Source organism: Pantherophis guttatus, chromosome 1 (genome assembly GCF_059756535.1).
Source record: "Pantherophis guttatus breed Tessera chromosome 1, ASM5975653v1, whole genome shotgun sequence".
Classification (NCBI taxonomy): domain Eukaryota; kingdom Metazoa; phylum Chordata; class Lepidosauria; order Squamata; family Colubridae; genus Pantherophis; species Pantherophis guttatus.
Window position 1 is genome coordinate 149,497,316 of NC_142063.1, and position 26,157 is coordinate 149,523,472.

The following is a 26,157-nucleotide window of genomic DNA, read 5'->3' on the forward strand; positions in this document are numbered from 1 at the left end:
TCAGTTGCCAAGTGTCTGAATTTTGATCATGTGACCATGGGGATGCTGCAATGATCATAAGTGTGAAAAATGGTCATCATGGTCACTTTTTTCAGTGTCGTTGTAAATTTGAATGGTCGCTAAGCGAACTGTTGTAAATTGAGGACTACCTGTACATAAATGTTGCTTTGACAATTAAAAGGACTATGTAAGGGAGACGTCAAATATCCTTTAGCTATTTTGAACCGCAGTCGATCTATACAATGAGTTGTTAAATGGAATAATGAGATTTGTAGTTTATGATACCTGAAAGGTTGCAGGCTGTCTTCTTACTCTCTATAGATTTAATGGGTAAGCAAAGACTTATCAAAATGTGAACTAGCTGTAGTTATTGTATTTGCCTGGTATCTGTGTTATCCAAGAGTTTGATGTTTACCTTGCAAACAAATAACATTTTTCACTCTTGATTAAATTCTGAAACCATGATCTGGAACACAATGCATCAAACTATGTCTGGGTCATGTTTCTGTATCTTGGCTGATGTAAAGGGAAAGAAGAAAGGGCTTAAATGGCATTGCATGGGTTATGTTCATATGATCTCATCATATGCAAAAATCAATGAAAGGTGTAAGAAGCAAAGGAACAAACGGGTAAGTGCTCTATTTCTACAGTGTACTCACATGCAGTCCTAGGAGGCTAACAGTCATGTTGGCAGGGTATGTTTTTGCCGTTTAATAATTGTAAGGAGAAAATAAAGAAGACGTTTGGGGGGAAAATAGTGAAAAACACGTTTATTGAGATTTTGAAAAATACTCCCTAGGATTCCAGCACTGCACAGTTACACCATTTCAGTCCGAAGTTCATATTTGGAAGATTAACCATTGATTAATCAACTCTTAACACGGAAGTACTGTGTTTTGATTTTTCTGTAGAAATAGAAGCTCTTCTTTGTAAGCTGAAATTTACATTCAATTGCTTCTTTTTCAACTTCATTCTCATAACAAAGTGCTTTTTCAAAAGTAATGTTCTGTCTTGATTTGTTATTCTAAGTGAGCTTGGGGTGAGATGTTGATATTTTAGCTAAAGTGCGATTCGGGCACAATAATGTTTTAACTTGCAAGGAAGGATGCCTTTATTGAGTTGGTAGAACTCCACGAGTTGAATAAGATCAGAGAATCTAGTGTGACCATCATCCAGTGTATAAAAGAGTTTGCCTTCCTCTTCTAACTGCAAAGGGGGAGAGAGAAAATACATAATCTATATCATGGACAGTCAACAGGCAATTAACCAGACTACTTTTAGGGATACATATGGCAGTAGCATCTTGGGTTTTATTGAATAAAAACATTTCTCTTTCCTGCGTGAATTTTATTTATCCATCATCTCTCAAGAAACAAGTTCTGTGACATATGAACTATATCTTATAAGATACAGAGCACACAGGAAGAAAAAGTTAGAATGATGGTCATATATAGGCTTATTGGGATATCTATCAATACTGACACCAAAGTCATGAAGAGAAGTTGATATCGCAAATAAGAAAGTAATTTTCATGGGAAACAAGATTTTTGGTTTGGAAACTTCTCTTTCACAGAAAAGTAGAAAACCATGGGATTTGGTTCTTGTAAATAGAACATCAAAACATTTTGATTCAGCACCTTCATAGCTATACTTACCGGCACAATTTGGAAGTGCTTTATTTTTAATCCATGGCTTAATGACAACACAAACGTTTTGGGGTTGCTTTGACTATCCCTTACCAAGAAAACTCTGTGGAAAAAAGGAAAATATGGGCAAGTATATTAATCTATGGTAGCAAAATATGAAATTATGTCCATAAATAGTGACATTGTGGTGCTAGCAAAGAAATTTATTTTTAGATTTTTTTAATCCAACCTTTATTATTTTTATAAATAACTCAAGGAAAGAGCCTTGGTAGTACAGTGGTTTAATGCACCCTGTTATTAACACAGCTGCCTGCAATTTCTGCAGGTTCGAATCTCGCCAGGCTCAAGGTTGACTCAGCCTTCCATCCTTTCTAAGGTAGGTTAAATGAGGACCCAGTTTGTGGGGGCAATAAGCTGACTTTGTATAAAATATACAAAAGTATGAAGGCTATTGCTTAACGCACTGTAAGCCGCCCTGAGTCTCCGGAGAAGGGCGGCATATAAATCAAATTAAAAAAAAAAAAAGGAGGTGAATATACCTTATATTCCTTCCTCTTTCTAATTTCCTCAGAAAAAAAAATGTTTCTTAGTACATTTTATTTCACCTCTTTTTTTAAAAAAAAAAAAAAAAGTGAACATAATTAACTATCACAATATCCATAATAAAGTTAAGCAGCTCCAAATCAGAAAAAAGGAAATTTGCCAAGTGAGTTTAAGGTATGGAGCTTTACATTATACTATGGACAAAGAGGGAATAAAAATGTGATAAATACTGTACATCTTATATGCTATTGTACCCACATGAAGCTCAAGATAGATAACATTAAAAGTCCACAAATGAACATAATTGACATCTGTAAAAACTAGCAATATTATCAACAGCAAACAGCAAAAATCTCTCTACACATTTTCTAATAAATGACAACGCTAAGGCAAGGGTACCCATTTTCTCTTATTTTTTGTACTTGCTTTAGAAATCCTTGTAGACAAGATTCAACATACTGGAGATTAAAATTCAAGGACAGAAATAAGAACTGAAATGTTACGCCATGACAATGTAGTACTAAGCATTATGGAAACACAGAGGTTTATAAAATAGCTGATGAAAACAATCGAAGACTTTGGTGAATTCTCTGGAGACTGAGTCAATGAAAAGAAAACAAAGTAATGACAAGATATTTAATCCCAGACAAAGAAGAACTTCGTTTAAAAAATAGTCTGGTTTTGTGATAACCAAATAAATAAATAAATTCAATGAACTTTTTAGGAGTATATTACATAAATATTTACATTTGACAGGATGCAAAGACATATTTCAGAACAATTACAATCAGTTATGGGAAAATATATATTGAAGGGTAGACAAGCCTAAAACTTTCTTGGCTAGATCTTATCTTGACAATAAAAATGAGCATACAACCCAAGATGATCTGTGTATTTTAAATGACACCAATTTCAATCTCAATCAAAATCTTGCAGGATTGGCAAAGAAGAATGAAGAGATTTATACAGAGTAGGAAAAAACAAACAAGAATAGGATTTAAAATTCTGCAAGATTCAAATAAAGATGTGGCCTTACATTTCCTAACTTTAAATTATATTACCACAGCACTTGGTAATATAATTGTATAAAGTAACAGATAAAATCCCCAAAGAATAGAAACTGACTTAGCCAATGGACTTTATAGATACTTATAGTATAAGAAAACAAAAGAAAATAATTTGAAAGGACATATAAAACCAAGTCCAATAACAATAGGGAATCTTCTAAAAACAAAAATAGGTCCGGCAATTTCATCATTAGTTTCACTGTCAAACATCTTGTGTATGTAGGTTTGTGTGGGTGGGTCCTCCAATCTCAACAATGTTAAATCACTTGTGACATTTTTTAATAAAGGCAGAATGAGGTGTCCATTTCCAGAAGTAGATGCTGGAGAAGAGGAAGGGAGCCTCTTTGAAGGAGAACACTCTGTGCATCATGACATAAAAGGATGGGAAATGTGAATTTAGCTCTCTCCTGATACAATATGGTGGACTTCTAGCAGAGGTAACAATTAGGTAACAATTTAAAACAGATTTGAAACTCGCAGTTGAGGTCCACATTCAAACAGGGACCATCCACTGAGGGCTGCATGGTTGGAAAAGATGGTCATCCCCATTCTCTCTTTTGACCTCTTCTTGCTCTCTTCCTGCTGGTCTACTGACACGGGGCTTCCCAAAGGTGCCTTTTCAAAAGGCAACTGGACTTTCTTTGTTTTGCTTGGAGATATTTTACTCCAAGAAGCTTCTTCAGTTTTGAAGTGAAGAACTGAAGAAGCTTCTTGGACGAGAAGAGAAACGTCTTCAAGCAAAACAAAGAAAGTCCAGTTGCCTTTGGAAAAAGCACCTTTGGGACAACATGACCTGGATGACTGGGAATCTCCATAGACATATCAAGGGGAATTGAATTGAATCTATGTAGAGGGCTTCTGAAGTTAGGAAAACTTTGCTGAAAATAAGCTTGGAGGTACTTCAGATATAGGTAGGTAGTCTTACTGAACTACCATTACTTCATGCTTGTTTGATTGATTAATTGATTTTAAGGCTGCCTACTCACTGATGACTTTGGCATTTTACAGAAGCTTAAAACAACAGCAACCATTAAAAAAGTCAAGGATGTTGGGAGGAATAAATTGGCTTATATGAGATTACTGCTGGTGCTTAGTGGGAACGCACATAAAACTCAGAATCTGCTGGAAGAGTTAGGACTTAAGTTCTTGCCCAAAGACCAGCAGGTCAGGGTCATGTAGATCTTGGGGGGGGGGGATACAATTCCATAGAGTAGGTGGGGCAGCATAAACAGTCAGTCATAAAATATAAATATCAAGGGGAAAAAACTTACCCATCCACCAGTCCTTGCCTCAGAATCAGTTGGTGTGCCTCTTCTCTAGAAATCTTATGATGAAACCACGGCTGGGAACTGTGTATAGCTAAAAACATTGATTCTAGGTAAGGTAATACACCTTTACACTCTGCTTCAAATATCTGGGGATTGTTTTCTACAAAGTGGCTCCTGCAAAGAGTGTGGTAAATTCCTAGTCCAACATGCCCAACATAGTATTGCAGTATTTCTTGGCTTTTTTTCGTGCCAGAGGTGTCCATTTTATTCCAGTAGTCTAAAAGCTTTTTGATTCAAAAGCCCTAGAACATATATTATATGAATTTTACTTGGGTCAAACCCTTCATTTGGATTAATCCGTTCAAAATTCTGAAAGGCTATCTTTTAAATTACTAACTGTATTTGTAATTGTATTCCCAATTTTATTTTGCGACTTGAGGCTGGATTTTTGAAGCGCAGTTGAAGATCTAAATCAAATCATCGCCTACTGGCCAAATTTCAAATTGATCCCTTTGTGTTTGGCTCCTTTTATACTAGACTTTTTATACTAGTAGACTCTTATCATCTTGGAATTGCCTTCTGGAAGCATGGTTCCCCTCAGATAGTTTTCTTTAGATTAGGGTGTGCTGGAAAGCCAGTGGTTCCAAGTTACTTGAATAGGTTCAATTGTTCTTTGAAGCCAGATGATAATTTATTTCATATATCAGTTTCCAATTTTTTTTTTACAAAAAGTATTCATGTTGTCATCCTTGGTGGTTTTATTTAGGAAATAAAAGATATTCCACATGGTCTAAGTAGCTTGAGTCAACAGAATGTAACCCACTAAGCCAGGGTTCCTCAAAGTCGTCAGTATTGACCCCCACAGGTTGACGGGACTATCCACTATTATCATTGTCACTATTATTATTTCTAGTGCTATTTGTTAAAGTAGTATTTATTAAATTATTTTCATAATAGATGTTTGGGGGGGGGGAAATCAATAATCTGAAACTTCATGAAAGGGTCAATGAGCTGAAAAGTTTGGGGACTCATGCCCTAAACATGTATTTTATAAAGATATATAACATTCTCTCATTGCCTTGCTTCTGTGGTCCTCCCAAGAATTTTTTTTGCTTGCCCAGAAACAAAAGTATCTGCAGAATCCTTTTGTCAAAATGGCAAAAGCAACACTGCTCTATAAGTTCTACATCATGACACATATACAAAAGAGACAAACTTTTCAATGTTGGGTTGACCCCTTGATAGGCCCCAAAGCAATCTCCATCATATTTTTTTAAACAATAAAGCTGAGATAAACTTGTTTTATGGTATCATTTTGTGAATATATGTATGCATGTGTATGATGAATGAATTCATGACATCACATGACATTCTACAAGATCTGTCAGTGGTGCATACCTGTAGTGGAGGGGGCACTTTGCAAAGTGCTGGGGCTGCTATGTATACCAAGACGTAAGCTCCCTTTTTTCTACATAAAAAGAAAGGAAATTTTTAAACAAGAAAATGTAACATTAAGAATGGCTTTAAATGAAATTTTCATACCCGCCATGCTAGACCTTCTTCGACTGCAACCGATAAGGCTTCTGTGGGGTTTTCAATAATTCTGGATTTATTCCCTGTGAAGTCCATAGCCACAAGAGAATTCTCTGAAACACTTCTCTACAGAATAAAAAATGTGTTAAATGCATCTACCAAAAATATTTTACAGTATACCCTTGATTATTCTCAGACAAAATCAACATGGAATCTATTGATTAGTCAGCAGAAAAGTAAAAATAAGGGACAAATTTTTTTGGAGAAGGTGGTTTATATTGCAATAGATACCCCCATTTCTTTGTAAGATTATGCCTGAAAGATAATGCCTGGCATTATCAAGATAAGCAAATGTGAGGATTTTATCTATATATGGAAATATTTTTTAGTGGTGTGGGCAGAAGAACAAAGATATTGAAAATATTATGTATGGTAGACCTGCAGGAAAGTGGGTGGAGATAGGCTAGCTTACTGATTGTTTAGTTTAGGAAAAGGGATGTTATGTTATATTAATATACGTAAAAGATTTGAATTAAGAGATATATGTATGGGGGAGGAGGAAATGGATAGATTATGAGTTGAAATTGCTAAATTAGGATTTATTATATAATTTTACAGCTGAATGTTGCTTTGAAATGTATAGTATAAGGGGGATATAATAATATTGTTAGAAAGAAAGGGTCAGCATATGGGGGGTGGAGTAAAAAGGATGGTAAAGTATTATATAATCTGTTATTAACTTGGGTTTTATTCTGGAGAAGCCACAGGGGGAGGGGAGGGGGAGGGGGGGTTAGGGAGGAGGGGGAAAAGGGGGGGGAATCTGTATTTGAAAAACTTTTTCAATAAAAAAAAAGATCAGCAAATGGTATTTCATTTTTAAGAATTACAATCTGCATTCATAACAATTCTGTTAAGGTGGTTAAAAAGTAGATTAAATTACTTATTTAAGTTGAGCTGGTTTTTATTAGATTTATATTCCACCTTTTAAATATTCTATTTACAACAGAAGTAGATATCTTTCTCCCCATTGGATCAAACAGACTTTGACTTCTACAAGTCCCAGGCACAATGGTTTGGGTTGATAGGGAGCTGTAGCTCCAATTACCTTTAGAGATACTGTATTTTTCGGTGTATAAGACGCACTTCCCCCCCCAAAAGTGGGTGGAAATGTCTGTGCGTCTTATACAGTGAATGTTGCCGATGCCCCGCCCACAGGGGTGAAATGCTCCCGGTTCGGACTAGATTGCCGGATCCGATAGTGATGGCAGTGGGTGGTTCAGAGAACCAGTAGCAAAAATCCCTGCCAGCCCCCCATGCCCAGCTGAGCCGCGCGATCATCAGAGGCTTTTTTTTTACTTTTAAAAGCATTTTTTCTACAACCTCTTCGGCCGAAAAAATGGTTTTAAAAGTAAAAAAAAAAAAGCCTCTGACGATCAGGCAACTCAGCTGGGATTGTCAGAAGCTTTTAAAGGCATTTTTTTTTCCTACACCTTTTCGGCCGAAGAGGTTGTAGAAAAAAATGCTTTTAAAAGCCTCTGACAATCCCAGCTGAGTTGCCTGATCGTCAGAGGCTTTTAAAAGCATTTTTTTCTGCAACCTCTTAAGGTTGTAGAAAAAATGCTTTTAAAAGTTAAAAAAAAAAAAAGTTGGCCATGCCCACCCAGTCACATTACCCCCCCACCAAGCCACACCCACAGAACCGGTAGTAACAAATTTTACATTTAACCACTGCCCGCCCACCCACCGGCCCCCACCTGCCAGCCTCTGCCTCCCAACAATTTGTCTCCTTGCAGCAAAAAGCAAGCAGTCTGGTCAGCTTCAGCACAGCCTGATTTAGCACGAGCAGCTGATTGGCAGTTGGATCTGCTTCCTGGAATACCACCTATCAGCTGTTCCAGGCTGCAGGGATCGCCACCGCCCGTCACCACTGTCACCGCCTATCGCCACTGCCGCCTATCGCCGCCTCTGCACGACCCATTTTTGGCCACCACACATCCCATTTCGGCCTCCACGCGCCCCGTTTTTGGCCGCCGCATGCCCCATTTTTGGCCCGTTTCAGGGGATCACTGCTGTCTCCAGGAGGCAGATCCAACCGCCAATCAGCTGCTCGGGCTAAATCAGGCTGTGCTGAAGCTGACCAGACTGTTTGCTGTTTGCTGCAAGGAGGCAAATTGCTGGGAGGCAGAGGCAGATTTTTTTTTCTTTCTATAAGAAGCTAGGTGCATCTTATAGTCTGGAGCATTTTATAGTCCAAAAAATGTGGTATAGCCTACTCTAACATAAAAACAACCCAAATACCATCAATTGAAAAGGAACATGGAGGGGAGGAAAGAAGAAACAACTGCAGAAATTATATATTGTAAAGAGTACCAAACTAGTAACTGGAGGGTAACTGGTCCAAGAAATTCCACTGAACACTGTGTCATCAAATTAATTTATAAATTCATTCATTCCTTTGTTTATTCATGCTATTTGTATATAACCAAATGAATAAAAGCATACAGACAATAAGACACTGTGGGGAATCATCTTGTTTAGCAACCAAAACAGAAAATCCTGTAACAATAAACAAGCTAAACAATTTCCTCCTCTTCCATTATCTTCAAAATCAGTTCCCTGAGAAGGCCACATAATGCAACAATCAGGAGGTTGCATTTATATTTCAGTTTAAGTAATTGTTATTAAATATACTTACCATGGGTGTGCTAAGAAAACTGCCCCCACTTCTACCTTGATAGGGCTGTGTGTAATTCTTGTACAACTGCATTCCATACTGTAAACAGGGAATAAGAACTATTACAATTTTATGTATATAATTCAACTGTCTGAGAATATTCTACCATTAAAATAAAAACACAGACACAGCATGCATTTGCAATAGCACATAGACTTATATACTGCTGTACAGCCCTCTCTAAGCGGTTTACAGAGTCAGCCTATTTCTCCCAACAGTCTGGGTTCTCATTTGACCAACCTCGGAAGGATGGAAAGCTGAGTCAACCTTGAAGCGGTCAGGATCGAACTCCTGGCAGTGAGCAGAGTCAGTCTGCAATACTGCATTCTAACCACTGAGCCACCACAGCTCCTGCAGCCTGCTTATTTGAGGGACCACCTGATCTACCCATCGGGTCTACGGTCTACCCATCCCACTAGGCCCAAAAAGAGGGTCTGGGTCCCATCTATTACAGACTGCCATCTGGAGGAGCCCGGATACAGATCTTTTTCTGTCATGACACCCACCCTTTGAAACATCCTCCATCCCAGAGATTAGATTGGATCCAACCCTGCGGGCTTTTTGTAAGGCCTTACACAAAAGGTTGCATCATTGAGTTTGGAGACTTGGGTGTGTGGCAGAGCCTGTGCAATGGTTATATTGATTGAGTTGGTTGTTCTTTAAAAAAAATTTATTTTTTTTGCTACTGATTATGCGTGCATTTTTAAATGTTATATATTTCATGCCGTTTTTAATTGGTATTAGTTGCCCAGGGGCAAGAATTTGAGAGGGGCTGGTATATAAATTGAGATAGACAGAGCAGATAGACACAAGTGAATTCTACCACTAGGCTGTATGATTGAAGATGAATGGTTCCAGACCAACATCTATAAAAGACCCAGAATTGGAGACCGTTGACTTAGAAAATTAATCCTATCACTTAATATGATCACAGTCACAACGATAAGCCAAATTATTATTCCATCTCTTTTAAACGTGGGCTGAGTGATGTTCTGCTACATACTAAAAACAATAGGGATGCCTGTGTTATAGATTTTTTTCAGGCGTTCTCAAAATGATAAAATAACAAGTTTCCGTGTTTTTTTTTTTTAAATAACTGAACAGATCTCTAGCTCAAAAACTATGATGAGCAGGAGGAGGAAAAGGAGAATGTCTGCCTAGATTTATTCTTATCCTTTGACAAGTAGATTATAGGGAAAGAGACAGGGCCACCTGATGACCCAGAAAACTTCAGAAAGAACATCCCTAAGGAAACCTACAGCTTGCCAATAACAATAGTAATACAAAAATCCTGTAGTACACTGGAACAGTTTTTCATTGATTCCAACACTAACAACAAAAGGACAGCAAGCGTTTGTGTTTATAAGGTAGTAGCAAAGTGGAATTAGGCTCCCTTTTTGTTTCTAGATCCCATCCAGAAAACCCTAGAAAAATCCAACTCTATTTGCAGTTTTAAACATCTCTTATATCCTGAACTGGATTTGGATAAATATTTAAGTGGTGATTAAATATCTGCATAACAAAAGCAGTTACTTAAACACTCTTTTTATGCACAATATATTTTGTGCTATTAGGTGACTGGCTTGAGAAAAATATGAACAAAAGGCATTTTTAAAACATCCAATCTTATTTTGTACAAGGAGCTCTTGGGAAGCTAGGTGAAGATGTATTTGCTAAAATCCCAGGAAATATGATCAGATCATTCTGCTCAGGACAGAATAACAATTACAGAAATCTTTATTTTGAATTAGCAAAACTTTATATTACTTGGAGGAAGATAGCCTTAGAACCACTTCTCTTTTAAAAGAAACTAAATCTTTCTTGAAGATTATTCTGTGAGGTATGTCAAATCACATCAAACTCTTTGACTGCATTAAGTTATTATATCCCAATTAAACTACTACATCCCATTTACAGTGATTTATGGCTTAGTGTGATGAGTGAACCCAAACAACTGTGATTTATTCAACAAGTTCTAGTTAAGCAAACCATGAGTTACTATAATGTATAAAAAAGTTTTTATCTAGGCCAGTACACAAGCTACAAGAATAATCAGTAAACAGATTATTCACAGAATAAACTTTTTCCTCTCTAACTTTATTTTCTGAAGTTATCTACAACTCCTGAAATGTTGTCCTAGGTCCTATTTCCATCTGAAATTTCCATCTGCTGAAATTTCTATTATTTTCTAATCTATGTTGCATATTTTAGATTTTTTTTAAAAATCCATCTAAACTGCTTGAAGCAATGTAGTCCTCTTAATTGAATAGGACCTAGGAGAATTTTCAAATTATGCATAATATGACTAGGAGTGGGTTTTGCAATCACTTATATTCTTCTTTAAATTGAGGAACAATATATGATCCAAGCCAATGGCCTAATATGATGTACAAACCTACCCTTTATGGCAATCCATTCACTATAATTTGTTCAACAAATCATTCAGCCCAACAAACTGAATCTGATTTCCCTCTTGGAATATTATTGTAACTACCGGTATATAATGGACCAAAGTATGTGTCCAGTTTTACTTTCCCTAAATGGAAAAATACTTTTTCTAAAGGAAATGTTTTCTTTACCCTAACAGAAATTGTAATAGTTTATCAATGTTCTAAAAATGAATGAATAAAGAGCAAATAGACATATATTAACAAAGAAATCCCACTAGTCTAAAGCAGAAGTATGTAGACTGGGTTAACATATTGCCTTAAACCATGGCTTATTCAAATTAAGTGATTAGGCCATAACTGATTGTCTTCAGACAATATGTCAAGTACCAAAAAAACCACAATATGGTTTAGTGTATTGTGTGAATCAACATTGGTATAATAACTACCAAATGAATGATGGTTTTGTGGTAATATTTTTGAGTTAGTTCACTTGTAAGCAATGAACCTTACCTCATTCCAGTGAAAATATATGTTTTATAGACTATTTAACTTCACTGGCATCTGCTGAAATTTCTATTATTTTCTAATCTATACTGCATACTTTAGATTTTTTTAAAAAATCCATCTAAACTGCTTGAAGCAATGTAGTCCTCTTAATTGAATTTTAACGTTCACTTTTATTAGAGTGGAATGGTCCCAGATGGAAAGTTTCCTATCACTACCAGTTAAAAGGTGTAATGCAGCTCTGCTGCCTTCCGATCCCTAGAACACCAACTGTGACAGAACAAAGCAAAAGGAATGGAAAAAATGTTGATAAAGTACGGGATTGCTATAAATGGAGCATCATCCTTAAGGAAGAAATACTCTTGAACTAGTTCTTTGGAATAACAGTAACAAGCACTTCTCTGATCATCCGAAATTGGTGACAGTGCTTTTGCGCATAAATCACTTCCGCATCCTTTGATGGCTTTTTCATTTACAGCCTATTATTTGACCATGGCAAGGCATGTTTTAAGTGACTCACCTCTCCCGTAGCTTCCTTCTTCAAAAGGAATATCTCTTCCAATATCTGGTCATTGATTGAGTTGGTTGCGCTATATGCAGTGCTTTTTCAGTTGTGGTTCTCCCTCACAGGATGCCCTCCCCGGGAAGCACACCTGGCACCCATTTTAGTGACTACTCTAAGCTAAGAGCTTCCTCTTTTTCTCATCACTTTTAGTGAGTTTTGACTTCATATTTCTATAAGGGGTTTGTATATATTTTTGTCTTACATCCTTGTGATGTTACGTTCTAATTCTAACTAGGTTTTATGTTTTAAGCAAACATTATTTACTGAAATAATTGTGCAGATGAGAAATATACATATGCAACACTGAGCTTCCAAAGGCTAAAAATACCACTTTTACTCAGAGGCTAAAGAGAAGAGTGAAATGTATTGTGTACGGTAACTATAGAAACAATTGGTGAAGACAATGCACAGAAGAAGAGAAGACATTTACCTTCAGCAACCGAATTGCTGTCATCCAACAGGTCCTACTTTGCTCACTGTCTGCATAAAGGCATTTCAGGTCTCTGGTTCCTCCTGCTTTATAAGGCTAGAAGGCCACAGCATATTGTTTAGCATTAATGCATATCTTGAAGACTATACCTGTTGAAATAAAAGCCACTAATTCTCCTATTTCACAAACAAAATCTCTTCTTTTCTTAGTTTTTTTTCCCCTTGCATCAAAAAAAGTGGCTTAGCATGTGGGGGGAAACCCCCCCCACTAATTTGCTGAAAGATGTTTAGCTCTTATTAAAATACTAAATTCTTACCTTGAAGCAGAACCCAAAACTGACTGGCACTCCAGATATCTTTTTGCCTCTCAGAGACATATATATGTCGCTACTGCTGAATTCACTGAAAAGCTGGAGGTGTCGTGGTTCCTAAAATGAAAAACGTAAAAAATATTACATCCACTTTTGAATTATTGCTCTGAGGTGTGGGTGTGTCGTTGAGAGAGGGAGAGAAAAAGCCTACAGTGGAACACAATGAATTTTCAAAGAATTATGGAAAGTTTTTCCAAGTTGCGTACAGCATCTTATGACCGCTCAAGATCTTTTAGATTAGGGAAACCTTCATCAACACTACTAGAATAGCCTTCTATCCTGAAGAGGAAGAGTAAACATTTTTAAAGGAAAAGAATTGTAAGTACTGAACACAATAGAATAGAATAGAATTCTTTATTGGCCAAGTGTGATTGGACACACAAGGCATTTGTCTTAGTGCATACACTCTTGATGTACATAAAAGAAAAGATGCATTCGTCAAGAATCATAAGGTACAACACTTCAAACATTTAATGATAGTCATAGAGAACAAATAAGCAATCAAATCACATTAGGAAACAGTCAATATAAATCTTAAGGATACCAGCAACAAGGTTACAGTCATATAGTCATAAATGGGAGGAGAGTAAACAGTATATATAAAAGTTTTATAGCTGTGTTTAGAGTAGGGGGTGTCAAACTGGATTTCTTTGAGGGCCGGATCAACATTGTAGTTCTCCTCCTCTGGCTGGCCAGGGGTGGGTGTGTGGAGAGACGGGACGGATGCTTCCTGAAGCATTCTGCTGGCCAAAACGGAGTGCAGTCTGCCTCATTTTTGCCCTCCATGGCCTCCTGCAGCACTCTGCTGGCCAAAAACGGGCTGCAAAGGGGCCACACGCGGCCTGTTTTGGCCGGCAGAAGCAATGCAAGCCGGTACTTTGATATTCCAGGTCTGCCCCATGGGCCGGATTTAAGCACCCCGCGGGCTGAAACTGGCCCATCGGCCTTGAGTTTGACACCCCTGGTTTAAAGACTCTTCTAAAACCAGAATGTGGCTTATTTGGTTTTGCTGGTTTTTATTTGTTGCACAGGATGAAGTATAAACCCGGCCACTGTAGTTTATTCAACAGATTACTCCAAAAGCAAACTATGTTCCAATATGAAGTGTGACGCTCCTGTGATTTTTCCACTATTAGTTTCACCCAAAAACAATGGTGGATCTCAAATTTGAGAACGAATCAAAATGTAGATTGGACAAAACTGTTGAAAGCAACCAACAAAACCATGATTGCCAGAAATGGCAGGGGGAACTAGATGCCATTGTTTATTGTAATGCACGGACACAGCAAGTTTTTACCAAAGGCAAGGCCTTGACAAATATGCACCAACTGCAGAGACATCTAGTCCTCCGGGAGGGTCAAAAAACCCAGATGACAGATCAGTCCAAGTAACAGAAGCCAGGTCTCTTTGTACATGCAGCAATGTTGTTTTCTGTACAAAGGGGTGGGGTTTTGTTCAGACAGTCATGCCTGCCATTGTAACTTTTAGGCCCAGACCCTGAGGATAGCTCTGTGGATATTTTTTCCCAGGTCATGATATCTTCCCTTGGCTTCAGTCCCAAGAGAAGGAAAACTAACTGCTACATAGCTCCTGAACCAAATAATTCCCAACCATCTGCAAGACAATTAAGGGAAGAAGAACCCTCAATCCTCTTCCAGAGTGTGGCTGGAAGAACTAAAGGGACAATATTTTAGTCCTCCAGTAAAAAGGTTTCTGAGAACAGACCAATTTCACCAATTTGCTGTTGTGGGGAAAAGAGGAGGAGAAAAGAGTATTAGGTATGTTCGCTGCTTTGAGTTATTCAGAAAAATAATAAAGGTGGGATGAAAATAAATAAATACATTAAAAATGTACAGGACATCATCGCTTCTTCCAGAGGCAGAGAGCATCAGCATAATATTGTAGCTCTTGTGATAAGCTACAATAGAGACCACAGAATTGTAAACTTAATCATAACGCAACTTTTTTTAAAAAAAGAATTTTATGTTTTAAGAGCAACATCATTAATCCTTTAAAGTGGAAAGTTAACTATACATTTTTTCAAATCATAATTCTTTACAAGTCTACATCATAAAGACTGGATTATCCACTTTTTTACCTCTCTTTCTCCACAACAGAGATTCCCAACCTGGGGTGCCCACTCTCTCCCCTCTCCCCCACGGGATACGAGATGAAATTTCAGAGGGTGCCGCAAAGAGTGGCTTGTGTCACTTAGGCATGAGTCACAAGTCACAATTATTTTTATAGAGGGTGTGAATATTAATCAAACGTTTCCTAGGGGTGTGATGCATAGAAAATGTTGGGAACCACTGTGTCAACTCTGAAGCGAACCTGGATGAAGCCATCTTGTGCTGCCTCATAGTTGCCACGAAGCCTGAGAGGGGGAAGAGAGCAGGGAAAGTAGATAGTCCGGCTTCAGTCAAAACAAAAAGTTTTCCTGTGGGAACCAAGGTCATTGAAACAGGTGCCTATTGAAGAAGAGGAGCCTGCCATCCATCTTCACTGGATAATGTAACCTGTGACACCTGAGAGGGGGGATGTTTAACTCTTTTAATTAGGCGAAAACTGCGGGAACTGTGGTTTTCACCGGCTGTGCCGATATGATGTATCCAATAAACATGTCCTTTGAGGAATTTACCTGCCTTGGAGTTCTGCTTTCAGTGGGTGCGTTACTCGGAACGCTGACACTGCTCAACAGGAAAAAAACTGAGAGGAAATTTTTCTAAATCTCTACAGACTTAAAATGACAAAAAAAAAAAAAAACATCTATTGCATAAAAATAAAATGTATACCAATTTCTAACACTTCTTCCTTTCCATTTGCCAAACATACCTTTGATGTTCCCTTAGTGGAAAAATACAGACCAGATCTTCGCAACAAAAAATACATTTTTTTCCAGGTTTTCTTCCCTTGCTCTTTAAAATGCAAATAACCATGAATTTCAGGATATGCAGTGGAACTTAAAAACATCTGAAAAAAAAGAGAGAGAGAGAAAGAGAGGGAATAGCAAGAGAAAGCGAGAAACCCCTCTCTTTAAATTCCATCAGAATGTTCTCTTATCTTTCAGTTCTTTGTAGACAATGAAGAATTCTAGCATTGCTTTGGCATTTGCTCAGGACATTGTACAATGAGCTTCTGCATATTATATATATTGTTGAAAGATCTACAACTTTCTTAAAATGCTAAGTGCTGTAAATGCTAAGTGTGTTCAAGATAACTCCATATAAATTCACCTTATTCTATAACCATTGCTGCTCTGGGTTGCTCTTTGCGTTTTTCAGAAGAGTGATTAGTAAGGTCCAGATCCACCAACTTTTCCTGTTGCAGGACAAAGTCCCCCTATCTTCATGAAAGTGCTTATAATTAGCGTAAGATTTTTCACAGCTGGGACTGGAATTCTGCTCAGTTGTCTCATCCAATATTGTTCACAATTCAACCAACCAGCTATAATTCCTTCAATACCTTTTTGCAGATGGCAGGCTATTATTACATATAACATTATCTGATAGCACAGTTAGGTGAGAAGGCCATTCTTTTTCTCCAGGCGCACTTTTTCTTTGCTACACAAATGTATGGATACACATGCACACCCGCGCGCGCACACACACACAATACACACAGTGACTTCATTAAAAGGAAGAGATGCTTATAAACCTAACAGACACCTTAAGAATAAATAAATCTTAAACCAGATGGTATCCACCTGAGGGATTCCAAGAACTACATAAAATTGCTGACCTGCGGATAAAAATACACAATCTGTATAAGATCGCCATCTATTCCCAAGGACTGGAAAATTATCAGTTAGATTCCAATTTCTAACAGAAGAACTGAGAGGAGATACTGGCAATTATAGGACAATTAACTGACAATTAATTTGTCTCAGATCGATAATAATCAAACACAGAAAAACAAGAACCAACATGGCTTCATCATGGATAGATCTAAGTTAAATCTCTAAACTGTCTTATGGTATCAAAAAGGATGTAGGCAGAGATGACTGAACAAGTCCTGAAGATCTGGAATACTCAATTAATTTTTGCCAAAGGCTCCTGAGCAGTTTCAGCAGCAGAGGGAAGAGTGGTGGTGATGTTAAGGAGAAGCAATTGGTTAGAGAACAGAAATGTACAAATCACTTTTGGACTCGAGTGATATTCAATATTCAGTTCAATATTCAGAACTAAATCATCAGGAAGTGCTGGTAGAATCTGTATTTTTAGTCTGCTTAAAAATCAACCAGAATGAAGGGGATCAACAAAGTGGCCGATGATGATTTCCCACCCACCATCCACTGTTTTAATGAGAAATGTGGATTAGAGCACCATAAGTCAGCCACAAGGGATGCAATCTCAACTAAGGATGCTTCAGAGGGAAATATTAAATCGGATCCCCAATTCTTACTACTTTACACAGAAGTAAGAATATGCTTAACAGTGCTTAATGGCATTTGTGGTTTGATCCATGGGTAAATTCAGTAATATCTTACCTGCAGTATCTGTGCGTGATTCATTGTGCCATTGCTCTCATTTGAGAGGGATACCAGATGATCTGGGAAAAAAATCTGCAAAATAAAAAGTTAACAGAAGGCAGTAAATGTTTCACAAGCTTGAGCTGGACGCGGGCTATATTGTAGACTTCATCATGACTATCATAATCTAGACTGCAAAAATCCAGGCAACCACTAGATGGCAAGAAAGCCATACAGAAAACCAGGAAGTCCAGCTGCCTCCTGAAAAAGCACCTTTGAGACAACCATGACCTGGATGACTAGAGAATCTCCGTAGACATACAGAAAACTCTTTTCTATTTTCTATTCACTGACTATTCTGGTGATCAATTGGAATTTAGCAACTTTTGCATCAGAATTATTTATTTGTGAATGTGAATTGAAAGAATACCTGACTCCCAGTAAATCAGGATATCTGATATTATAATAAGCCAGGATAATAAAATCAAACAATGAGAACTAGTTTTGTGGGAAGGAGGTAACTTTCCTCACAAGAAATACTTCAGCAGCCATTGTGTCTGAAATCAATGTTCAGCAGAAGAGCACTTCCTTGGTAAGCAGAAGGTCCATGCTGATGTTACTTACTAAAAGAAATAACATGGGAGTAGGTAGGACATTTCTGCTGCCTTCAGAATTCCATGGCCAAGGAAATTTTCTATGGACTTAAGTACAGGTAGTCCTAGTGTTAACAACCACTATTGAAACCAGCAATCTGTCTCCTAAAAAATGTGGTCTTTAAGCAAGCCATGTGACTACAACGGGATTTCTCTGTAGTTGTTAAGTGAATCATTCACGGTCATTAAATGAGACATCATGCAATCGCAACATGCAATTTTACAGTTGACTTCTCCACTGGCTCTGCTTGTCGGAAGTCAGCCATGAAGTGCGCAAATGGCAATTGAATGACTACATGACACTGTGACAATCATTAATGCAAGGACTTAAATCGCAAAGTTACTTTTACAAGGCTGTCGTAACTTCAAGTGGTTACTAAACAGGGCGGTTATTAAGTGAGGACTACTTGTAGCACTTCCGAGTCTTCTCCAGATGTGTTCCAGCACAATTGGAAAGTACCATGTTGTGGAAGACTCTTATAATGTACACAGCTCACAGCTTGTAATAATTGAAAGGAGCCCAGAAAGAAAACCATTTGTCACTTTTGTCTGTGTATAAAACAATGTGCAGTCAATTGCCTCTCAGCAGGAGATTTTTGACTGCCACCATAACCTTCAAGCTCTATTCATACATAGGAAGTAGCTGAGGAATTTGGAGCAAGCAAGGTTTTGCAAGCCTATTTGCAAAGCTGTTTTTTTTTTTTTCAGAAGATGGGGACAAGAACAAAGAAAATGACCTCCTCCTACAATGTCAGTCCTTCCACTGGGTGGGGGCATGAGGAACCCATGTCACTTTAGGTTAGGGTTTGGGAACGATGGCCCTTTTATGGCTTGTGGACTTCAACTCCCAGAATTCCTGACCCAGCCAGGAATTCCGGGAGTTGAAGTCCACAAGTCATAAAGAGGTCGTCGTTCCCTGCCTCTGCTTTAGGTGGTCTGGCTAGCGGTGAATGATTCCTCAGTCAGCTCTACAACTTTATCTTACTGGACTCTAGTTAAAAAAATAAACAAAAAATGGGGCTGAACTGTTAGTCCTTTGAATCAAAGGGATAATGGTATATCCTCCAAAGATTTTTTGTCACTAGACTTCGCATAGCAGATGAGTTCCTGAAGAATTACGCTGAATATTAAATCTGAGGTATTTGCCCATGTTATAAACATATTATGCAATAAGAACTTACCTCAGGGGTTTTAAAGAACTCGTATTTGGCGTAATTTTTCCGAAAATAAAATTTATTGCCTTCTTCAATTCCCCACTTTGAATGGACTTCAACAATCATTTCATGGTCTTCGACTATTCTTTCTGTGAAGCAAAAGAGAAATGCAAATCCTAGTTCTTTCTCCAAAGGGGCTGGGAGGAAGTGGCTTACCTGAACCCTTTCCGGTGGGGTTCAAGCCCAGTTATGCTACTGAGACAGCATTGATTGCACCTGTGAATGCCTTCAGGATGTGTCCATTTTTGCCCTCCTTGATCTCTTGGCAGCTTTTGATACTAATGACTATGATATCCTTCTGGACTGATTTAGCGGGTTGGGAGCACTGTTTTCCAGTGACCCTCCTCTTTTGATTGTAGGCCAATTCCAGTCAGTACTGGGGGAAGGGGGAGAAATCAATCTTTAAGCCTCTCCCACATGGAGTACTCAAACCTCAGGTGTCTCATTTGTCGTGTTTAACATCTACTTGAAGCTCCTGGGTGATACTTGTAGATCTCTATCCCAGGCCAGACAGATTAAGCCATTCAGAATTGGAGGCTGCAAGATCTATGGGGAGGAATTGACCAGCCCTAGTAAGAGAGAGTGGTTCTGAATCTCTAATTCCTCTGTCTCGGGAGAGTTCCCCATCCATCCTCCTAGACTGAAAATTAAGGCTTGCTCCAGGTCCCCACCCTTCAATGCAGTTATCTGGTGGAATTCTTAGAAAATGACACCTTTCTAAGCTGCACCTATCTTTTTTTTTTTTTTTTTTTTAATTTGATTTATATGCCGCCCTTCTCCGGAGACTCAGGGCGGCTTACAGTGCGTTAAGCAATAGCCTTCATACTTTTGTATATTTATACAAAGTCAGCTTATTGCCCCCACAAACTGGGTCCTCATTTAACCTACCTTAGAAAGGATGGAAGGCTGAGTCAACCTTGAGCCTTGGAGAGATTCGAACAGCCTCCCCACTGATGAACAAAAGACTCCGTACTCGTTTCCCAGAACCCCATTACAATCTGGCTTTTCCCAATGGTGGTGGATCAGGACAGAAGGGGAACCCAACATTTGTAGGTTTCTGATGAGATAGTTAGGGTGCTTGGTGGCAAGCGAAAGTTTTTAATTTTTGTTATTGTTATTGCCTTACCTATTGTTAGCTGGCCAGCATTACTTTATAAAATATGAGCAGTATTTTAAATACATATATTTCCATTTCTGTAATTGAGAAAAACTGTCAGAAGTCTGAACAATTGAGGCAATTTACAAACACTGTAAATAACTAGCTGCAATTTGCCGCAGCCCCTCAAAATAATGCTACTATTGTAAACATTTTAAGAACTGAAGACCATTAAACTGGTCTGCTGAGGAGAAGGAAGAATTTTGAAAGCCGCATAGCTTAAGGGAAGACACACAAATTACCATCATCTGTAGTTTAGGATGTGTAACCATATTGGAGATCGGCCATTCTGAGTCTAGCCAAAACTGACTTGAAGAAAAACTCCCTTGGAAGCCCTTGAATTCCATGGAAGAAAAGGAATTTTCATAAATGAACTTAGTCAACACTGTCACACCCTGTTATAAGAGATTCCTTCCTGGCCTGTAATAATCAGAAGTATATGGAGCTTGGCAGTGGTGAAATCCAATTTTTTTTACTACCAGTTCTGTGGGCATGGCTTGGTGGGAGTGATGTGGCTTGGTGGGCGTGGCAGGGGAAGGATACTACAAAATCTCCATTCTCATCCCACTCTGGGGCCAGCCAGAGGTGGTATTTGCTGGTTCTCCAAACTGCTCAAAATTTCCATTACCGGTTCTCCAGAACCTGTCAGAACCTGCTGGATTTCACCCTGGAGCTTGGCCTTCATACGAAGTGGTTTCTGGTAGCTGTTGGACAAAACATAGATGCTCATATGGGGAGAACATTTAAATACTATAAATTATGCCGAAAGCATGTGCTCCATTCTATTTCTTCACCAAGTAATCAGTGCTACTACTAAGAAATTAAACACTGGCTTTGTATTGCTTTGACATAATGCATAGATGAGGGTCTACGGCTAGTTGTAGTTTACCAGTAACTGGGAGGGATCCCTAAGGATCTGAGATAGGCAGATTTGGATGTCTCATGATGTAACAGAGGTATTTGTTGCAGGATGTAAACTGTTCCCAGCCAAGCTGCCTTTTACAATTGCCTGATGGTGAATTTATCAATGCTAATGGTGTTCAAGAGATGCTCCAGTTGCTTTAGGATTGCACCCAAGGTGCCAGTTACTGTTGGTACTATCTTTGCTTTCTTTTGTCACAGTCATTCCTTTTCTATTTGCAGGTATTTGTATTTGTTGTCTTTGCCTGCTCTTTCTGTTTTATTCTGGTATCTCCAGATACCGCCAGGTCCACTATCCAGACTTGTTCAACTTTCTTGTCAATAATTATTGAAATCTGGGGTGGTGTGTAGCAGGTGCTTGTCAGTTTGAATTATAAAGTCCCAGAGAATATTAGTTTCTTTATTTTCTATTACTTTCTCTATTTTATGGTCCCACCGGTTCTTGCTTGCAGGCGAATGTTATTTCTTGCAGATCTTCCAATGCACCATTGTTGCTACTTTGTTATGCCATTGTTTGTAGTCAGTCTGTGTGATCCTGCAGCAGCTAACCAAGTGATCCACTGTTTCTTCAGCTTCTTTGCAGAGGTGGTGCTTGCTGACTGTTGTTGTCTTCTGAATTCTGACTTTGTATGCATTTTTTTCTTAAAGCTTGATCGTCTGCCAGAATTAGACCCTTGGTCTCTTTCTTCAACTTTCCTGCTCTTAGCCATTGCCAGGTCTTGTTATTATCTGCTTTGCCTGCTTTTTTTTTTTTTTTTAATTTACTGGCTGTGTAATACTTTGTCTTCCCATGTCTTTTTTCTGTTTTTCATTTGGTCTTTTGAGTAGACCAGTTTGGTCTACCAGCATTCAGTAAGCCTTCTTGGTATACTGGCTTCAGTGCATCTTCTTCACTATCCTTCAGATATTCTTTCAATGCCCTTTTTTCTTCTTCAACTGTCTGATCTATTACTACTATTTTTAATGGTTGACATTCTTTTAGAGGGAATTAATATTAATAGCAACAGTATTTTAGAGGAAAATAATGTATCCTTACTTTCCCATGCCTATCAGTTGGAAGATCATTCTGTGGATGTTTAGTTACATATCCTGCAACTAAGAGAGGGTCATGATCATTGCAAACTCCAGAGCTTCAATAAAAGATGCTGGCTGAGGACAGTGGACTATCCAATCACCTCCTATGGGTGTATCAGCTGAGCCAAAAATTGTTTCTAGCCCACTCAAAGTTCTCAATTGCTTTGTGGATTTATTTATTTATTTATTAAAATTATTAATTTGCTGACCCCTTCTCAATGATTCTGATCGAGTCATAATAAAAAAAAAATCATCATAAATAAATATAAAACACGCCTATTAAAAATCACAAATAAAAACAACACATGGCCCCAAAACTAGAAATGGTTTCATCCCTGGGGCTGGCTACTAGCCTGACTAGGTGGCTCAAGTGGCTAAGACACTGAGCTTGTCGATCAGAAAGGTCGGCAGTTTGGCGGTTCAAACCCCTAGTACAGGTCTCCTGCGTGAGCAGGGTGTTGGATTAGATGACCTCTAAGGTCCCTTCCAACTCTGTTACTGTTAGCCTGTTTAAGTTGCATTCTCCAGCTCAAAAGACGGTTGAAAAGGGGCATGGTCTTCTTTACTTCCCAAATAGACAAGAAGGAAAAGCCCATCCTCATTTGGTGAGTCAAGCTGTTCTACAACAAAAGGGGCTTTCGCCAAGAAGATCATTTTCCAGACTCCCCCCGGCCCCCGAGAAAAAAATCCTCAGCCAGCCCTCTGTAATAATATTCAGCTACCGCTATACTCTTTCCGCAGGTCAATGAAGCCAACCTCCCTTAAGTTCTAAAAATAACATATTCCAGATCTTGGAATAAGACAAGTGTTCAGGAAATATAATATACATATGGCTTGTCCTTCAAACTAACTAAATTCATAAAGTCTGACCTGGACAAAAGATGGCAACTTTTCTTCAAAAGTTTCTTTTCATTTCCATGCCAGCAGAGGAACTGAAAAACTGAGCTGTCTCAAAATGTGCTTCCTTTGCTAACTGTGAAGGAAGCTTTCAAAACTAGTCTGACATTTAACTGTAGTTACACAGATGTCACTGTGGCATTTATGAAAATGCCACCTTGTATAGGAGGGGAAAGGTTTTTTTAAAAAAAATTGTAACCATCTCCAATAGAATATATTAACACATTTATCAATTGCACCACTGATTATTACTTAGATAAATAACCATCATTTTCCCAAATGTTTAGACACCTTTATCTTCTAATACACTTAGAAGTTTTCAGACATTTATGCAATCCAGTTTTTCTCTACTCTGTTTCTTTCTTTTTCCACCCAACTGATGTTTCTAAAATTCTTCTGGAGTGCAGAATTTAAATGGACAGGATTTGTATTTAAATACTCACTTTACTGTTTGTAAATTAACACACTGCTGGATTCCCAGAATGTTCCTTAAGTGCACATAAACTATTATCTTGCTAGCTAACCAATTGTGTTATTAGATGAAGAAGGAACATTGTACTTTTGTCTTGGGCAATCACAGACCCACCCACCCACCCCAATAATATGTGAATTTTGACTAGCCAACTTCACCAGGTAACATAGCTACTTCTGGAATTTTAGGAGTTGAAGTCCACCCAAACATAGGTGCACCAAAGTTTGGAAAGCTGGAATATCTCTACTTTGCAACAAGAGTTCATCTACTTAGGGTTCCAGTCAGCCACATCAGGACTGACAACTCTGAAGTGAACCTGGCTGAAGCCATCTTTTGCTGCCTCATAGTTGCCACGAATTCTGAAAGGGGGGAGGGAGGGGGAAGTAGATAGACTGGCTAACAGTCAAAACAAAAAGTTTTCTTGTGGGAACCAAGGCCATCCCAACAGGTGGTAGTTGTAGGAAGAGAGGAGTGACCAAGCAGCCTGCCAGTCGCTTTCATTGGACAATGTGACCAGTGACATCTGGAGAGGGAAACATTTGCTTTTTTAATTAGGCTAAAACCACGGAAACTTTTAGAGTTGGTTTTCACTAGCTGTGCCGATGTGATGTATTTAATAAACATGTTCCTTGAGGAATCTACTTGTCTCGGAGTTCTGCTTTTGGTGGATGCGTTACTTGGAACGCTGACTGTTCTGCCCCAGCTCTGGATTTCAGAGGATATTGACACACACCAACGGTCCTTATCAAATTTATTAAGTAACAAGAACAAACAAGACCGGCAAAGGCTGGCAACCAGCCCAGAAAACAAGATATGATAAACCAAAATGCTCTGATAATAATACAAGTTGTTTCCAGCAAGAACGCACTAGCTGCGTGCGACTTAAATAGGCTAAGGGAGTGGCCAATTATCCTCAAGCCCTATTCTCGAGTAGACCTCCTCCTCCTGAGTAGCCACTCCTGCCTTTTGGCAGCCCTGCGTGCCCGAGCATTGAGGAGAGGCTCCTCCACTTCGCTCTCTCCACTGGAAGGAGCTTCTGGAGGTTCTGAAGGCCCTGGCTGAGTCTCTGCCTCTGGCACCACATCCTCTTCAGCCTCCTCGCTGTCCGACGCGAGTGCTGGCTGTGCAGGCTGCTGGCGCGACACCACACCAGCCTCTTCATCGGGATCAGCCACGATTCGCGCAGGCTGCTGGTGGGCCACAACACTGACAAGGTCTTTTTTAGGATAGTATATGCAGGTCGAGCTCAAATACAGCTTCTGTCTCCCCACTAACAGCACCACCTTTTCTCCATCTTACTTTTATTTCTTTGGGTTTTTTTAATCCCACCTTTATTATTGTGTATAAATAACTCAAGGAGGAGAATATATCTAATATTCCTTCCTCCTCCTATTTCCCACACACCAACCCTGTGAGGTGGCTTGGGTTGAGAGGGAGTGACTGGCTCAAAGTCACCCCGCCCATTTTTCATGCCTAAGGCGGAACTAGAATCTAACTGACATTTATAACATTTAGAACTCCAACGGATATTTTCCAACTGAAATTTAATATTCCACGCTCACTAAACTGGTTAAGTGCATCCAGCGTTCCCCATTAACTTTGCTTGCCTGAAGCCAGCTGGGAAGGTTGCAAATGGTGACCTTTATATAAATGCCAGTTGCCAAACAACCAATCACATTGTTTGATCACGTGACCACACAGGGATGCTGCGATGGACTGCAAGGACCAGTCATGTCACTTTTTTCCCAACCCTTTATAACTTCAAGTGTTTGCTAGCTGAATGATCATAAGTTGAGGATCACTTGTTGTATGAAGTTCTTTCTACTCAGCAGTGTTGATGTTACCTCATTGTATAATGAAATATTTTCAAGAAAACAACCAAGATCAGAGAGCACCAAGAATTCCACAGTTGAATCCTGAGCTACAAATAGTCTCTTTTTTCATTAATGATAAAAGTGCATCTACCTCTGAAATATACGACAGAATGGGACATCAGAACCTGTCCTACTTTGCAAGGTTGCAAGGGCTCTTCTGTCACCTACCGCCGTCCCATGAAGTTGCTGGGATTTGAGCTCAGTTCAAAGGAGATTTTTACTGGAGGTTAAGAAAAATGAATGACTGAAATTCTGTGTTGAGTTTTGCTAAAGGTAAATATATGTCTTTGAAAGTAAGAAACAACAGTGACACCCAGTGGACATTTCAAAACTATACACGTCTACCTGCCATTATGTGAACAATTATCATTCTTTCTT

At 38.7% G+C, this 26,157-nt stretch overlaps 1 protein-coding gene across 2 annotated transcripts in view; it reads right to left on the bottom strand.

Annotated features, from left to right (window-relative positions):
- Nucleotides 1-755: 755 nt before the first annotated feature.
- The window catches only part of GRB14 (growth factor receptor bound protein 14), a 54,171-nt gene continuing 28,769 nt past the window's right edge, over nucleotides 756-26,157 (bottom strand). For both annotated transcript variants that reach the window (XM_034426491.3, XM_087881984.1), the window contains 11 exons: nucleotides 19,353-19,474; nucleotides 17,537-17,611; nucleotides 15,883-16,020; nucleotides 12,997-13,107; nucleotides 12,681-12,776; nucleotides 8,753-8,830; nucleotides 6,067-6,183; nucleotides 5,923-5,992; nucleotides 4,528-4,615; nucleotides 1,656-1,749; nucleotides 756-1,206 (listed from right to left, as the gene is read on the bottom strand). In XM_034426491.3, coding sequence (XP_034282382.1) covers nucleotides 1,060-1,206; nucleotides 1,656-1,749; nucleotides 4,528-4,615; nucleotides 5,923-5,992; nucleotides 6,067-6,183; nucleotides 8,753-8,830; nucleotides 12,681-12,776; nucleotides 12,997-13,107; nucleotides 15,883-16,020; nucleotides 17,537-17,611; nucleotides 19,353-19,474 — 1,136 coding nt within the window. In that variant the 3' untranslated portion in view covers nucleotides 756-1,059. The remainder of the gene's footprint in view (nucleotides 1,207-1,655; nucleotides 1,750-4,527; nucleotides 4,616-5,922; nucleotides 5,993-6,066; nucleotides 6,184-8,752; nucleotides 8,831-12,680; nucleotides 12,777-12,996; nucleotides 13,108-15,882; nucleotides 16,021-17,536; nucleotides 17,612-19,352; nucleotides 19,475-26,157) is intronic.